General features: G+C 46.2%; 1 protein-coding gene across 4 annotated transcripts; it reads left to right on the forward strand.

Moving 5' to 3' along the window:
- Nucleotides 1-6577: 6577 nt before the first annotated feature.
- On the forward strand, nucleotides 6578-17218 carry GJB6 (gap junction protein beta 6). Of its 4 annotated transcripts, XM_057490419.1 has the most exons (4): nucleotides 7160-7287; nucleotides 8475-8601; nucleotides 9525-9679; nucleotides 15716-17218. In XM_057490419.1, the coding sequence occupies exon 4, from the start codon at nucleotides 15731-15733 to the stop codon at nucleotides 16514-16516; it is 786 nt and encodes a 261-aa protein (XP_057346402.1). In that variant the 5' UTR covers nucleotides 7160-7287; nucleotides 8475-8601; nucleotides 9525-9679; nucleotides 15716-15730; the 3' UTR covers nucleotides 16517-17218. The 4 variants fall into 4 exon arrangements, with proteins under 4 accessions (XP_036766055.1, XP_057346402.1, XP_036766054.1 ...); XM_036910160.2 differs by lacking the exons at nucleotides 7160-7287; nucleotides 8475-8601 and adding an exon at nucleotides 6578-6631; XM_036910159.2 differs by lacking the exon at nucleotides 8475-8601 and having other exon boundaries at nucleotides 7161-7287.
- Nucleotides 17219-17704: the final 486 nt, after the last annotated feature.

A 17704-nucleotide genomic window follows, 5' to 3' on the forward strand; every position in this document is an offset into this window, starting at 1 on the left:
CCTTGCAATGTGAACTTTATGTATCAAATGGGCCAAGCTGTGGTGTCCAGCCAAACATGAGTCTAGATGTTGTAAAGTTAATTTTTTAGATGTGATTTACAGTTAAAACAGCAGACTTTACGTAAAGCAGATTACCCTCTATAATGTGGGTGGGCCTCATCCAGTCAGTTGAAAGACTTAAAGAGAAAGGACTGAGGCCCTGCGAGGAGGAGGGGTCAGACTCAGGCTGCAGGGGCCGCTCTTCCCTGAGGCTCCAGCTGCCAGCCTGCGCTGCAGATTCTGGGCTTCCTGCCCACACAAACGTGCGAGCGAATTCCTTGAAATAAATCTCTCTGTCTGTACATCCACACATTCTATTGGGTCTGTGTCCCAGGGGCGTCCTGACCAATACACTGCCCCTCTGGATTCTCTGCCCTGCCCGGTCCGCCAGACCACCACACCGCCTGGCTTCAGGCTCGCCTCATGCCTCTCCGTTTCTATGTTTTTCTCTCTTTCCTGCAAGGCTCAATGTTTAGACCTCCACCCTCTCTCCCATCCAAGTCCTTCTTAGAGAACACACTCTTTCAACCCAGCAACTGCATGCTGACCCTATTCGGCTTTAACTCAATCAGTTCACTTCATCAATTACATGGAAGCAAAGGGCATGGCTTGTGCACTAAGTGGATGGCACTAAGGGTGGGGAAGGGGCGAAGATCAGTAGGGAGTGGGTTCTGTCTTGAACTGTCTGAACAGTCAAGGAGATAATTGCAAGAGAGGTGAAGGGTACACTGACAGACTCAGAGACAAGACTGGATTCCCCGATCTGGAGTTTCACCCCTGCTATTCACTCCCATTCACCTAGAACATTGCACCAACACCCCACGGTCAGTGTCACCAAACACTCGCTCCCATGTCCCTTCCTTCACCAACAGCTTTTCTTTTTTTCTTTTTCTCTTTTTTTTTGTCAATGGAAGAGAAATGTGGTTTTCTCATTCAGGCTCAAAACTGAATCTCTGACCCAGCTTACTCCCTCCCCAGTGTGATGATGTCTTTGGGGCTCCTCAGGGTTGGAAGGCCACTCACAAGTCCTCCAGTCCGACCCTGGCCAGATGGTACCTGCCGTGGTCATTTGGCCCCTCATGGACTCTTCCCCTGACAGAAACCCACTGCCCACCCTACTTACAGTGCGCAGATGTCTCCTGTAAACAAGTGTGTCAGCGCACACGAGGTCGACCAGCACCTTAGAGAAGAGGAAGGAGCACCTGCCTCGCTGACACACCAGCCAGCCATTGATGGCCCTGAAAATCACACTGGCTCTTGGGCAGTCACATCACAGCAACTCACAGTGGGCACGGACTTCATTAATTGGCAGGTTCGGCTCACACCTCATGGTGTCACCCTCCTACTTCATTTCATAGCTAGTCTGAATTCCTCTTCCTGGTTGATTCCCCACAGCTTCGGCCCTGCCTTACCACTCTGTCTGTCACCTCCCCAGTGCGAGCCCTGCACTCCAACCAGGCCTCCCTTCTCTCCAACACGCCATGGTCCTCATGGGCATACGTCTGCCTTCAGCCTGTCCCAAGCACCCTCCCCTCTGCCTAGGCCTGCAGCTCCACAAGAGGCTTCCCCGCTCACCAAGCACGCCCCCCTCGGATCCCCTGCAGAACAGACGGGGGCTTTCATATGTCTTAAACATCTTTTTTTTTTTCTTGAAAAAGCAATCTTTTTATTGAACATACCTAGGTTTGGTGTGATATCTTATACATCTTATATTATGAAATAATATTCTGAGTGATAATTATACATATATTTGTATATTTATATTCATCATATATTCTTCTATGACCATAACTAAGAGGGTTATAAGTCATCTCCAGATGTGGATTTAAGGTCATGAAAATGTCACCCAAAAATTGATACTTGCCTGCCATATCCCCATCTAAGAAATTACAAATAAGTTACAAAAGAAAACATGTAGATAGTAAAGTTCATTACATCAAAGAAAATCAAAGGAAAACAGTCAAGATATATGCATTATAAGAAAATTATAACTCAATTAGGTATACTTTGATGACATGAGAAGTAAAAATGTGTTAAATAAGATCTCTAGCTCTGCGTGAAGTTAGGGAAACATAAAGTCAACAACCAAGAACCAGCACTTTGGGAAGTGATCCTGTCTCTAGGTGGCAGGGGAGGTATGATACAGAGCAGGGCAGTTTACCAGGCTACCACTGCCTCATGGGAAGACCCCGTAAGCATCCAACCTTTTCTGATCCTAACTGTAGGGCACCCGGAGGCAGAATGTGGGAGTGGGTTATTCTCCTAAGAGGACCTTCCCACCGAGTGCATCTCCAACAGAAAATAATTACATAGGAGTTGTGGCCTGTGATCCAACCTGTTCCAGGTTTCGTGACTTCACATTGTTTCTGGGCCTGCAGAGCTAAGGGAAGACGCTGTACTCCGGAGATTCACTTCACTGGGAATGCCTGTAACCCCTGGCTGGATGCAGCGGGGCCTCCAAATTTGACAGGCCCCTTTCCCTCTGCCAGCATGTGGCACAGCTCCACGTGGGATTCTAACTGTTTCTGGGGGTCAGCACAATGCCCTGTTCTCCTCCAGAGCCTCCAACCTGTCAGACACACAGGCACCTGACTGATCGTGAGAGATCTTGGGACTACTCTTCCTGGTACTCCCACCCACCAGACTCTGCTAGTATTGTAAATTAATCCACTCAACAAATACTTCTTGAATTTATTCATTCATTCAACAAACACTTGCTGTGTGAGCTGCCCAGTGACCTCCTTCCAAGGAGGACAGTACAGAAAGGGGGGAAAGAGCAACCTCACTGTGGCAAAACCTGACAAACGCCACGCCAGCCAGATGATCAAGCTTACCATCAAAAGCAATAAGTCATGTTGATTGTAATGTGTGCCTTTGACATGATGTAATCAAAATGGCATTTCAGCTCTCTGGTCTTCCTCCCCAAAACATACAACCACATCTGATCATGAGAAAAACACCAGACAAGTCACAATTGAGGAACATTCTACTAAATAGCTGACCAGTACTCCTCAAGATTATCAACATTGCCCAAAATGAGGAGAGTCTGCAAAACTGTCCCAGCCCAGAGGAGCCTTAGGCATGAGGACAAAATGTAACCTGGGATCCTAGATACAAAACCTAGAACAGAAAAAGGACATTAGGTAAACACTAGGGAACTGGAATAAAGTTCAGACCTTAGTGAATAGTAATGTATTAATATTAGTCCATTAATTGTACTATCTTTGCAATTTTTCTGTAAATCTTAAACTGTTCTAAAATTAAAAGTTTATTATAAAAAATAAATGGGGCAAAACCAAAGCTAAGCCTTTCACTTCACCCACTAGGAGGTCAACATGGAGCGCTAGAGAGCCCCCAGAGGGCTAGAGAGCCCCTGTAGAGCAGGAGCCAGGGTTCAGGCTGGACTTGATGCTTCCGGGGCCGGAAGCCAGGAAGAGTGAGGACCCTCAGGCACACTTAGAGTGATGGCTGTTTCATGGTGAGGTGATTGCTGGGGCTCTTCCCAGTTTCACAAAAGTGCGGCCCATTATAAAATACACCTCATCTCCCAGAAACACCCTGACCTCATCACAGCAAAATCTACATGGAACAGAGAAATGTCATAGTCAGGAAGCAACCTACATTTTGCTCATTGTAAGAGCTCAATATTTGTTGGGCTAATATTTGTAAATCACTTTGCCATATTAAAACATCCATAACATTTCTCCAAAGATGTACAAATGACCAACAAGCACATGAAAAGATGCTTAAGGTCATTAGACATCAGGAAAACACAAATCAAAACCACAATGAGATATAATCTTACACCTACTAGGATGGCTGCAAATTTAAAATGGAAAAATAACAAGTGTTGGAGAGGATGTAGGGAAACTCGAACCCTCATGCCCTGCTGGTGGGATCGTGAAATGGCACCACCGCCGTGAAAACCTGTTTGCTGGTTTCGCAATGAGCTAAACAGAATCTTCAGATACTCCTGCAGTTTCCCTCTGCTTTTGGTTCATATCCAAAAGAACTGAAAACAAGTATTCAAACAAAAACTTGCATGTGAATGTTCATAGCAGCACTATTCACTATAACTGGAAATGGGTATAAGGTAGAAACAACCACAGTGTCTGTCAGCAGATGACTGGAAAAACAGAATGTGTCCTGTACGGACCACGTGTTGTCCAGCCATTAAAAGGTATGCTATACTGATGGATGATACAACATGGTGGACTTGGAAACATGAATGATGAAATGAAGAATCCAGACATAAAAGGCTACATATTATATGACCCATTTTATGTGAAATATCCAGAATAGGCAAATCCATAGAGAGAGAAAGATGAGCAGCTAATCAGGGAGGGGGCTGGGGAGTAACTGCTTAGGGCACAAGGTTTCCTTTCAGGGTAATGAAAGTATGACTGTGCTAAATGCCTCTGTACATTGTACAATTTTAAATGGTTAAAATGGTGAGTTTGTGGTGTATGTATGGTACCATAATTAAAAAGCAAAAAGAACAGCCATAACTAACATGTTTCCAAGCATGGGTCTCAGACCACCTCTGTCAGCAATGCTCAGAATACTTGATAAAATTAAAGTTCCTGGGCTCACCCAAAACCACAAAATTAGATTCCCAGCAACCTGAATAGTATTGTATTACCCCTTCAAATCATTGAACATAACCTTTGCGCACAGATTTGAAAATCAAATTGGAAAACTCTTGAGACAGGACCTGTGTCCTTTATATCACCAGCCTGACATAGGCCTGCTCAAAATAGGTCTTTTTGTTGAATGAATAGGCAAATGGTAGTTTTTATTTAAAGAGAGCTCACAGTTCCCTCTCTCCTAGGTGTCCAGGACTACACCAGTTACAAGGAAAAGCCCTGCACTGTGTTTCCAGCTTAGACCATGCAAGTCTGAGCAATGCAATGTAAACCACAACTGCAGTGAGGGGTAAGGGGAATGGGGGATCTCCACTCTTCTTTAGGTAATGGCAGGAGAGGCTGCCCATAGAATTTATAGATTTTTCAAAAGAGCATCTCAACATCATTCCTTCAAACCTCCTGGTACTGGAAGGGAAATCCACACTTGACACATACTATGCCTATTAAATTTATGGCCTCAGAAATCATCATTAAGATGCAGAGGGAAGATATCAGTCAAATGAGTTTCATGTCACTGATTATGACCAGGACTACCAAAATCTTGTTTTTAGAATTGTGTCCTAAATTGTTCAACGGACTGGGGGTTGTAATCATCTCCTGAAGGTTTTTTCATACTTGGCACACATCAACAATCCAGTCACACACTGGATGCCTTTGAATACCATTAGCATAAAATGTTTACCTAACTAACTTTTCAGTTTTTAAATGAACATCTCAACAAGTCTATGAGTTTAATTAGTCCATGAGTTCAATACAGTCCATGTTTAATTTTTGCTGCCACAGGACAGCCTGATGAGAAAAATGAATGATGGGTTAAACATTAAACAAATGACAAAATGAAAAGCCAGCACCACAGGCTGGGATAGACGACATGAACAGGAAAAAAGAGATGCCTGCACAGTGTAGAGACATTTCCCTTTTTGGACACCTGAGCAAATGCAACACATTCTGACTACTTTGGTTCAAAAGTTCTTTCCTGGATGGGTCCTGCAGCAGCTCTATTTGGTCGAGAATATAACTGCTCAGACGGTGTTGCATGAACCAGCTGGAGGAGTGGGAATGTGCAGTATGCTTCAGGAGCAAAAGCTATTTCCAGGACAATCTGCTGTGCTGGGGCTATGCCGGCCAACTTGCAAACACTCTGGAGCAGCATCACTGTGTGGCCAGCATTTCACACAGTCCTATGGGAGTGCAACAAGACTCCAACTGTTGATAATCCCCAAAATTTCCAATCTGCTTTTAAAGTCAAGTTAGTTCACTAAGCAGACAGCTGTGTGTCCCTGAAGTGTTTGTTTGGGGGGAGTGTAGAGAGAAACCTGGAAGGTACCAGATTGTGGAGGAAAGAGGGGACCTGCCAGACCTTCAGAGTTGATGGGACGCTCAAGGCACAGGGCGCAGCAAGGCAGCAAGTATGTCCAACGAAAAAGCCTGATACAGGTTTTTATGTCTCTCCACCCCTGCCTTCAAGGCCATTCCAGGGACCACCCCCAATGTATTCTACCCTTATCTGAATTCTCCAAGAATTCTGTAAGAGGCAATTCTCTAAGAAGCTTGTTCTCCTCAAACAAAATTTTTCAGAAGGTGGATTTTTATAAACGTGGTTCATCTTTCATGACTTTGAAGAGTCATTTTAAGAACCACCTCTAATAATGCTGCATGACAGAATATGACCCAAGAAGTATAAGGTTTAGGTGGGGACACTTAATTACAAACCAGTATTACGGAATTCATAAGACAAACATCTCTTCTCAGATGTAGGACAGGTTTGAACTTGTAAAGCCGGGTCCCAAAACAGCTTCCGGGGTTTCCACCCCACCAGCCCTGCAGCCCCGGGGCCGACCCTGGGCATCCCTAGCCCGGGGCAGGGCCTGGGGCTTTGCGGGGCGCTGGGCTAGCTGCCGGGGGGCCCGTTCTGCCCCTGCTGGAGGAGGTGCCAAAGGATGGAGGTAACTGATAAAAATAACCCCTTTAATTCCCCTAAGGTCATCAATTAATAAAGAACAGCAGTCTCTTCTCTGTGCCTGCAGGCGGCTCCCTCTGGGAGAGGGCCGTGCACGGGTACCGGGCCTGCAGTAAGAGCGCGGCAATGTCCAGAGCAAGGGATGCGCCCTGGCGACCCCGAGCCCTCCGGGTCCAGCTCCGGGAAGCCTCCCTACCGGCTGAGCAACCGCTCTCGCCGGCCCTTGCGAGGGCGCCGCGCCAGGCACCCTGGTTCTCGGCCGAGCGCACGTTCCGACCGCGAACGGCCGGCACTGCCAGGAGGCCTGGGCCACCGCCCTCCTCCGGACCAGGCCCGGCCCGCGCCCCGCTCCCCATTTGCCCCTCGCCCCGCGCCCCCGAGGGAGGGCCGCCCGGCGCCCCGGGGCGGGCGCGTCGGGCCCGCGCTCGCCTCTGCAGCCGGAGCAGCGTCAGGACAGAGGCGGGGTGGGGCGCGGTTAAAAGGCGCCGCAGGTGGCAGCCCGGCCTGCACCCGAGGCCGGCGGCAGCGACGACCGCAGACTCGCGACAGAGCCCGAGAGCCGGGCGCCGGCCCGCCCTGCCCGCCCGGCTGCAGCGGAGGGCGCCCCCCACCCGCGCCCGGCCCGCGCCCCCGGCGGAGCAGGTAAGCGCGCGGCGCCGTCTCGTTTTTCGCGCGCAGGAACTCGGCCCGGAGCCGGGAGCGGGAGCCGCAGCCCGTCGCCTCGCTCGCCCTCGTCGCCCGGCGGGCCCCCGCTCCAGCTGGCCGCGCGGCCGGTGGCCGGGCGTCTGCGAGCGGTGTCCGGGGCAGCCGCAGCCGCCGGATCCACATCCTCCCTCCGCGGGGCCTCCGCAGCCCGCGGCGCGGCTCCTCGCGCGCGCACCGGCCCCTGCAAGCGTGCCGCACCGGGCACCGCAGTGCCCAGCCGACCTGCGCCCCTTGACGCCCCCTGCCCCCCCACCTCCTTTGCTGCATTTTGGATTTTCTTGGCTTCTATGGGGCGCTGCAGAAGTCCCGCTTGGCTCTGGGGGAGAGGGAAGCCAGTTCGACGACGAGTGTTTTCAGTTCGGCCAAACCCTGGGACTAGGGCTGGTCCATGAGTCCCAGGTAGAACTGACAGGGTGGCTGCGTGACGTGCGCCCCAGCAGCGTGTGAAACGCCGGTGATAATGGTACAATACTGGACAACAGCAATTAAGTGTCACTGGTGTCACATCTCAGCTAAAAGAATGAGGCACCAGAAGGAGGCCAGCCTCCCGTGTCACCTGCCATTGGTGTCCTTGACTGGGCTGGCCTCCCTTCCTGGAGAGCAGGACGCCTGCAGACGCCTAGGGAGCTGGGGACTTCAGTGTCCCCTGGGTGAAATCCTGTCAGTTTAGTGCCTGACTGAATTTAACCACCGTTGTTCTTTTGCCTCAGTGGAATTCATGCCACAGAAGTATTTTCCTGCCCCAGTTCTAGTAGAAGCTAATCAGTGTTCTAGAAGAAAACGTCCTGCCCCAGTGCAGTCTCCTTAGAATTGCAGGACGCTGCTCAAAACTGCTCCTGTGGAGAGCTTTGTCTGGTGTTTGGATCAGGCTGTGTCTTTGGGGGTGCTGCTTGCCCTGCCAAGGAGGGGAGAAGGGGCTTCTGAAGAGAGAACAAGACAATCCAGCCCTGACACACTGGGGGGTGCAGGAGTGCGCTCCCCACTGCCATCACCCCAGGGACCAGCACGGAGAAGGCACTGACCAGTCCAGCTACTTCACCAGTGTCTTTATTTAAAACAAATTCTGCCACACATAATGGTGGCTTCATTCTCTTTTCCTTACTTTTTCTTTTCTTAATTACAAGAGCTTTAAGGACAAGAAGGACAAATGGTCTGCCTCAACGATTTCAATAAGGGGAAAGGACAATTCCAACTTGCAACATCCTTACCACGCCATTGAAACTCTGATTCAATCTGAATATTTCAGGAGCTGTGAGTAGTTTGTATGCCCTGATTAAAATGTTAAGTAGAATAAAACTGTGGGAAAATCATTTTTGACCCAAGCTTCTTGTCCATGAGGGCATAATCCTTACAATGACTGCATTATGCTAAGTTACCGTTTCTGTTTTACTTGTTTGATCCATGAGTATGGATGACTCTTCAGACCTCCTTTTCCATTTTCATCCCCAGGATCATTTAACTTGAGTTGGACTTAAATGTTTGGAACAGACACAGGTTTGCTTGATGAACAAAGACTGCTTAATGGAAATTATTTATTTAATTCTGAATTCTTCAGTGGATTAAGAAATATATGTAATTCTATGAATTGTCCATTTTTACATCTAGACTCCACAGACAAAAAAATCTTTCATTTTTGCTGAGTTCACTTTGAAGATGTATATAAATCCTAAATCCCTTTTATCACTAGTCATTACTTTGAAAAGACAGTTGATGAAGTATTGAGTCATTACATTTAAAAATCAGCTATCGGGTTGTCCCTTGAATGACGTGAGACTTCTAGAGACAAAAGGCACAGATTCTTGTTGATTAAGGAGACTTTGGGATTTTTCCGTCAACGATGGCTCCTAGGGGTAGGTGAGCATATCCAGTTTCTCAAGTTCCCTCTGCTTCTTTCTCTTTAATGCTCAGGGAGTGGGCCTGAGGTTTGGGATTAAGTATTATTATTACTTTGATAGGGTAAAGCATCTACACTAAAGATTCCATTTTGATTGTCTCATGTATTCAACGTATGGAGCATCAGGAAACTGGAAGCATCCAGACTCCCCTCCTAATCCTCCTAACCCTAATCCCGTTCCCATCTGGGGATGAAGGAAACTTCCCACAAAGGTCAGGCAGTGCACATGTTGCGAGGAGCTAAAGGAATATGGCCACATCTACTATTTTTCCCTCAACAGGTAACATCCTCGCTGATATCCAGAAACTGCAGAGATTTATATCCACACCATTACTGTGCAACTTTGGCTTCTAGGCAATCACATGGTGTCGAAGAAGCAAGCCTGAGGCCCCAGGAGAGGAGACCTTTGCCCTAGTTCTTTCCCGCCAATAGGCTGTGAGTCCTGGGAAGTGAGGCTCGGGTGTGCTTGTTTTGTTTTGATGCTGTTGCCTTTTATCAATGAAAACTCCTCAACTGTCCAAAGCTGATGTGGAAATTGTGAGGAATGTGTTCTGTGTTCTCAGGTCTACCAAATATTTGCTGAATGACTTCCAAAGGATGGCCAGAGAGTAATGGAACTATCCAGAAAGAAACTTTCCACCTCTTGGTATATGCTGAGGGGTAACACTATAACTTTTAGGGCTTTAGTTTTGGTTCTATCATCAGTGAAACTAAAATGGCATTGTTAAGCAAACCAGTTATGATTAAATTCTTAAATAAGAAGCTTTAAAACCATCAAGAAATTGTATTACTTAAGTAGTATACTAATAGACTTAAATTACTTGAATTGTCAAAGGGAAGAACAATCTATCTTGATAATACTGTGTGTATCATCAGAAGTAAGATCAATGGCTTACTTATCTTTAGAGCTAAGTATTTTGGACTAAGTCTTTAGTATCAGAATGTGACAAAGTTATTCATTATCATTAGGTATACTACACAATCTAAAACTTAAACCTAAGTTTAAGTGTGACCACATTTCTCTATGTTGAAGACTAGCAAAGCTGGGCGTATCTATTCTTTCCTCAAAAAGAGAGCCAGAGAGGCGCCAGTTAAAATAAACCTCTCCGGTTTACAAAGAAAGAGTTAATACTTTACTATTATTGAAGAAGCTCCTCCCATTGGCTGCAGTCTGCTTGAAGAGTCAACAGAAAGAGGTGTTTTGTTCACTAATCGCAGAGGGTTCCAAAGGACCCACTTGTTTTGGAAAGTAATTTTGAAAGAGTACTCGGCCTTCAAATCTCCTGTCACCAAAAAGTGTGTGAAAATATTCCCCCAGGGTTATGTTTGCACAGGGCAAGGCTGAGCAGTGTGCTGCCCTCAGCCAGGACGGACTTCAGCCCACTGCAGGGTCAGGTCAGGGGGAGCAAGCCAGGCCAAACATCCTCCTTGCACACCTGCTGAGCCCTCTGCCCTCAGCCAGCTCCTTCCTGCCCTTGGCTCCCCAGCTTCCAGAGGAAGAGCCCAGGGGGCGGCCAGGGTCACCAGTGACTGCAGCAATGTCAGGAAGTTTGTGGTGGTCCCTACCCCTGCTCGGTCTCCTGACATTTGCCAGGAGGAGGCCTGCTCCCTGCATTTCAAACACACAGCATCAGTGGTAAGACCCTCCCGAATGACGTGGGCTAAACAAAGAATCAAAAGGGGAGCTTTCGCTGCAGGAAACCAGTTCACACTCACTGGCCACCCTTCCTGCAGCTCACCTAGGCCACAGGAGTGATGGCCACTGCAGAACACAGTGCTTCCTCTGTCACCACTTCTCTGATAAAAAACAGGGCCTTTGTTGCTTTGAGGAAGATACTGCAAATCAGGTGATTTGCTTTCGGCCTGGTTAATTGTCTTGCATGATCAGCAAGCTAGGCACACTTGTACTGGGGTTTAATTTCTCGTTTTTGTTAGTGACCTGGGCATCTCATTCTTTTTTTTTTCTTTAAAGGCACAAGTAAATTGCTGATTTTTAGTAGAAGTCAATAAGTATTGTTATAAAACAGATTATTTTTTGTTCATCTTTGCTACTTTGATAAAACATCTTCGGAGCGTATACTTTGGGGATGCAGAACAGTTAAAAGAAATAAGTAAAAACTACTATCTTCATAATTGTCCCTGTTTTTTTAAGAAGGAGAAGCCCAAAGGCTCAGAAAGCCAGGATCCTGCTTCTAGAAAGCTGGGGCCATATTCTTGCTGGGATATTCTGACCAACCTCTCCTGGGGCTTCATACTTTCTGTATTCATTCAGGTCGAGTTTCCTTTGGCACTTTAGTAGGTCTGCTTCCTAGGAGGGCAGGTACTAGGTGACCACAGGCGGGCCGTTGTTCCAGCAGGCTAGAGAGAGAGCTCCGACAAAACTCTTCTACCTAGAGGGCAGCTTAAATCCTCCACACTTTGGAGGGTTTGAGAAAATATGAACTTTTATTTGGTAAATCAGAAACTTGCTGATCTAGCACCTAGTTAACCCAACTTCAATTGGAGATGTTTATTGGTTAATTAGATATCTACATTTTATAAACAAACAAGACTGCTGATAAATAAACACTTACAAATAAGCACCCTTAGGTGAACAGCTGCTATGTTTCTACTTCCCCACTGATCACATCATGAAATGCTTTCAGGATAGAACAATGACAATTAGGAAACTTTATTATAATCACTTTCATCAGGGACTAAAAATTAATTTTAAAATTCATATTATCTAAAATGAGCTTTTAAAATCAGATACATTTGCTGTGGACATTGAAAAATCTCTTCAGGTCAGGGAGAAATGGTATATGAAAGGGAGGATTTAATAAACACATTTTAATTGTGGAACCTTGAGACCACTGTTCCTGCATGAGACCCCTCTGCATCACACAGTCTTTGATTAAATTTTTCAAGGATGAGAAACCATAAATTTAAAGAGTTTGTTTAAAGAGTTGTGCCTATTTGGTTTTCTCATCTTAGTTTAAAAAAAGCAAAAACCTAGCTTTCTGTAAATTCCTCCATTGGATCCAAACCTTAGTCTTAAATGGACACGAGGATCCAATCCTGCACCAATACTGAGATGGCTCCGCCTTGTAGCTGTCCCAGCTAGCGTCCCATCTCCCTCCGTGTCCTCCTTTGAGAGTCCTTCCAGACTCTACTTCCCGGTGCCACTCCTGCAGACATCCTCCAGCTTCCAGAATCTTTCTTGGAAAGAGAAGTGAACCCTTCAGATGTGGACTGCCCAGGAGCCAGGTGCCCATATAGCCAAAGCTTCAGTGTCTTTTTAGCAGCCCCGTTTCAAGGCATGAATGTCTTGCTTATAAGGATATTCCTTAAGTAAAATGTTAGGACATGGTTACTAAATGAACCATGAAAATACCTCTAACTTGCTGATGATATGAGAGGCATCTATAAATATCACTGATGCTAAAAGTGCTGTCCCATTACCATCGGCATTGGTTACTTTTAGCAAACGAATAGCAACTCTTTCCTGATTCTGTTTTAGAATTTTTCTGGGCGCTCAACCGAGAATTCCTTTGTCCATATAGATAAACTATCTCTTATTTTGAAAATCTAGGTATTTGTCGTCCAGATGGGGGCCCTTCTCTCTGAATAATAAAACTCTGATCCCATCTGTAAATATTTCAGTACTGTACCATGTAGTTCTCAATTGGGGACAAGCACTCTTTCTCAGAATGTAGACACTAGCTCCGCACCTCTCTTATACTCTGTTTTTAGAAATAATTTTTAAGTAATTTCTCTTCAATAAAGTAGAAGTAAAATAAGAGTCAATTAAAATTGCCATCCACTCCAGGCATTATGCCAACTCCTTTTTTCCCTCAAGTATTCTATTTTTCTTTCTTTTCCATGTTCTTTTAATTTAAGCACCACCCACCCTTTTTTTTGTATGGTTTGCCTCATTTGGTGTTTACACTTCCAGACATTGTCCGTACAGTGTGGGCCCCTCCATCTCTGTGTGGTTCCGAGCTGTCTTACACCTTCCTGTTGCTTTGAACCCTGAGAGCCTGGGCACCATGAGCAACCCTGCCTTCCTTGGCCGAGGCCCTCGGACCTTAGGAGCCCCTGCCACCACTTTTCTTCAACTATGGAATTCTACCTCTTTTTTCTTTTTCATTTAAAAATTAATATGCTCCCTGAATTTCTAGGCAAAATTAAAACTAGAATTTGAGATTTTCCATTTGTGCCGCAATGTAAGCTTTTAGCTCAATTTTTGTTTGGATTTAAGAATCTAAATGCTCTTATATTCTGTTTTTAAACTTTTCAGACTCCATGGTTGCATCAAACAACTTTTAAGGTCTATGAACACTTTGAAGTCCTTTACTGTTTTCTGGCCAGTGGAGTTGGAATAGGCCAGTATGCACCAAATCCTTCAGTTTGACCCAAAAATACGTCTCAGACTCCTTATTGCCAGCTCCACCGCCTTTTGCTACCATGCCTGCCTCCAAGGCCTAGAAGCCCCGAGTAGTCTTGAGGGTGCTGGTTTATTTGTTAAATGCTGTTATTTGACTCCTAATGGATTATTCAAAAGGAAAATATACCAAATCTGTGAAATTCCATGATCACTTTAATTCTGTGGTCACCTTAATTTTCCTTAATTATCCAGCAAATTTCATACTGAAGTACAACCACCTTGCCCCTCCCGTTTTTTTCTCATTGAGATGTTGCATGCTCCCAGTTTGCATAGGTGTGCTCTAGCGCCTCGGCCAGTTCCGAGGGGCGAGACACATCTCCATCTGGAAGCTTCCCCAAGTCTGCTCGGCAGCCCCACTAGTTGCTGCGCTGTGCCTTGGGGCTCAGCGGTGAAGGAGTTAACACCTGTATACAGCAGACCCCCCATAAATGCAGGTGGAAGTCTTGGTGATTGTTCTGTACTTGGCTTTGACAGCATGGTGAAAGGCAAAGAGGAGGTGGTTTCCTATACTGGCCTCTGTCGTTTTGGCAAGAGGAAAAGGCAGGGGAAGGACTCCCGGTGTGGAGATGGCTGGCCGTGCCGTGTGTGTCCCCCCACCCCGTGTGCCTTCCCCTCCCCTGCCAGCCCTGGTGGAGGAGGCACCCACGCACAAGTGTAAGACGGACTGTGGCACTGACTCCTTAGGGATCACGTTGTCCTGAGAAAAATGTGGTGTCCAAAAGCCGAATCAATGGCAAAGATGAATTTCTCAGAAAGCCAAGTAAAATGGGAGTCTGCCTTTTATAATACAGGACCGGCTGACTCTATCAAAGTCTACAAAAGGCCGTGCTTCTGGGGCACGCATCTAACACCCTTAGAGGGGCAGAGGCCGGCTACACTCGCCCGAGTGCTCCGAAGAGCAGTGAACTGTGTGGAGGCGGACCTGCGGGCGGTGGGGCGTCCAGGCGGCGGGGTGCTCGGCCTGTGGAGAGAGGCCCGGCCCCGTGCGCTCTGCACCCAAGGGTCGGGAAGCCTCTCCCAGGTGGACTGACAGTGGGCTTCGGTGACTCCCGCCTCCTCTAAAAGTTGTGAACACGTGTGTGTGTTTTCTGAAGAGAAGGTCTTTTACTTTCAGAAGATTCTCAAAGGGTTCATAATTTCGTGGTTTTTTTTTAAGGAAAGTGCTGACCAATTCTTTAGTCTTCTGTGGCAGTGTAGGGTAAGAAGGCATCCATTTCATTGTAGCAAACGTCTCTGTAGCAGTGAAGAAGCCCTCTTCTCTCACGACTTTAAGTCTGTGCACTAATGGGGAGGGGGGGGGCCCCTGTGCAGCCACAGCTGCTACTTGCCTTACCCTTGATGTGAACGGTTTCTACTGGGGAGGAAATCGGCCTCCTCAACACTGGCCCTAGTTACAATGGAGAACAAGTGGGCACTTTCTGTAAAAGCTTGTGATTCTCTTTTGGAAGAGATCTTGGAGTACTTTATGACATTAGGCTCCTAAGAACACATAATCACAGCAATTCATGTTATCCAAGCTAGAAATTACAAATATATTATACAAAGTAAACTAGTAAGTATTTGATTTCTTTGTTTCCTTAGTGTTCTGAGTATATCAAATTTCATCATTCCACTTTAAGGATTTTTTTTCTTCGTTAAGCCATTTAATGAATAAAATCTACAGTGGAACCTCTGTGGTTCCTCGGGCAAATTGAAACTGGTGTGATACGAATTTCCATAATGATTATAAGGGAATTTGGAAATGAAATGGTTTACCTGAGTTCCTGGATTACTGTAAAACAGCAACCTAATACATAATCTGAATTCAGTTGAATCAAGATGATCTGAAACCTACCAACAGTTATTTCTAGTTCAAAAATGTTAGAAAGTTTTTAAGAATAGGCATTCCTTATCAGAAAACCTCCTACTAGCAAACTAGGGCATTAAAGTGATAAAATATCACAGCATATGCTAAAAGAAATTTGCTTCAGTCTGTAATATAACTAAACTGTTTTATAAAATCAAAGGCACTTTCCTTTATTTAACCTTTGCTAATGTCTGTTCAGGAATAAACCAACACCATGGACTGGGGCACCCTGCACACTTTCATCGGGGGTGTCAACAAACACTCCACCAGCATCGGGAAGGTGTGGCTCACTGTCATCTTCATCTTCCGTGTCATGGTCCTTGTCGTGGCTGCTCAGGAAGTGTGGGGGGATGAGCAGGAAGATTTTGTCTGCAACACGCTACAGCCGGGCTGCAGAAACGTGTGCTATGACCACTTCTTCCCTGTGTCCCACATCCGGCTCTGGGCCCTGCAGCTCATCTTTGTCTCCACCCCAGCCCTGCTGGTAGCCATGCATGTCGCCTACTACAGACAGGAGGCAGCCCGCAAGTTCAGGCGGGGGGAAAAGAGGAACGAATTCAAAGACTTAGAAGACATTAAAAAGCAGAAGGTTCGAATAGAGGGGTCCTTGTGGTGGACCTACACCAGCAGCATTTTTTTCCGCATCATCTTTGAAGCGTCCTTTATGTATGTGTTTTACTTCCTTTACAGTGGGTACCACCTGCCCTGGGTGTTGAAATGTGGGATTGAACCTTGCCCCAATCTTGTTGACTGCTTTATTTCTAGACCTACTGAGAAAACCGTGTTTACCGTTTTCATGATTTCTGCATCTGTGATTTGCATGCTCCTCAATGTGGCCGAGTTGTGTTACCTGCTGCTGAAAGTATGTTTCAGGAGATCAAAAAGAGCGCAGATGCAAAGAAATCACCCCAATCATGCCCTAAAGGAGAGTAAGCAAAATGAAATGAATGAGCTGATTTCAGATAGTGGTCAAGACGCAATCACAGGTTTCCCAAGTTAAACATTTCAAAGTACAATGTAGCAGGCTCCTAACAAAACTGGTGTCTCCTCCAGAGGCAGTGCCAAGCTAGCAAGCCCCTCTCCAGGATGAAGACTTTGTCTTTATAATGGCTTTCATAATACTTAGATTCTGGGGTTAATTTTCTGCAGGCTACTTGTGCCATTAATATGCAACATAATAAATATGGAGTCCATCCCTCACAAGTAAGACAGGATGGCAACTGTGCCCTGAAGTAACTTTAGCATGTTTTAAGTGGACCCTCTGACGTAGTGGGAATTTCCTGAAAATTTGTGTGTAACTATTGTTGATAAAGAACATTTATCTAGAAACTGATACTTTGATTAGAAAAAGATATTTTTATAGGATTGAATTTTTAGTTCTGACTTTGAATTTATGTAAAGTATTTTTATAATGACTGGTCTTCCTTACCTGGAAGAATTATACCTTAAGGAGCTGTCTCGAACTTACAAAGGACCTAGCTTGTAAATATTGTTTTGCATTGTCTGTTGACAAACTTATGAACTATCATGATACTCTTAAGGTGGAAAGTGTTCATTGTACAATGTATATTTACTGTTTTCTGAATGTAGACAGAGCTGTGTGGAAAGGGAAGTGTCTTTTAACCAGCCTATTTGCCATCATTGTAAACAGCTGACACAAGAATGTGCTCACCTCAATAAAGATTAGCCCCATGCTAAAGCCTTCATGCGCAGGGTGGTTTCTGTCCGTCTCTCCGCCTCACTGTCCCCCCACAGCTCTGCAGTAATTGGCTGCGGTGCCTTTGCCGGGTATCTGTAGTTGTGTGGTCGGAGTGCCAGGGAGTTCCACGGGGACTCTTGCATCCTCCTGCCAAATGAGCAGAGGCTGGTTACAGGCCCAGCAGCCCTCATCCTGGAGAGCAGTTGGCTGCTTTAGGACACAAAAAACGGCCTCTGGGTCGGTTCAGCCTTGATAGAGAGGAAGCTGGGGAAGTTAGCAGCAGCTCTCAGGCAAAGCTTTCCTCAAGGACTCATGCCTGGGGTCCTTCAGCACGTGGTGACAGAGAATAGCACCCCAGCCGCTCACCCCATGGGTGAGGAAACCTTTCACCCCGGGGGTTTCCAGAGTGAGCACAGATGTCTTTCATGTGGATGTCGGTGCATCACTCACAGGCTGGTCACTACTGAGTCACACCGCACACATGAGTGT

The sequence above is a fragment of the Manis pentadactyla genome, chromosome 2 (assembly GCF_030020395.1).
Source record: "Manis pentadactyla isolate mManPen7 chromosome 2, mManPen7.hap1, whole genome shotgun sequence".
NCBI lineage: Eukaryota > Metazoa > Chordata > Mammalia > Pholidota > Manidae > Manis > Manis pentadactyla.

Bases quoted from the DNA above. Each gene is read 5' to 3' on its own strand.
- GJB6 (XM_036910160.2), top strand. From the start codon at position 15,731: ATGGACTGGGGCACCCTGCACACTTTCATCGGGGGTGTCAACAAACAC.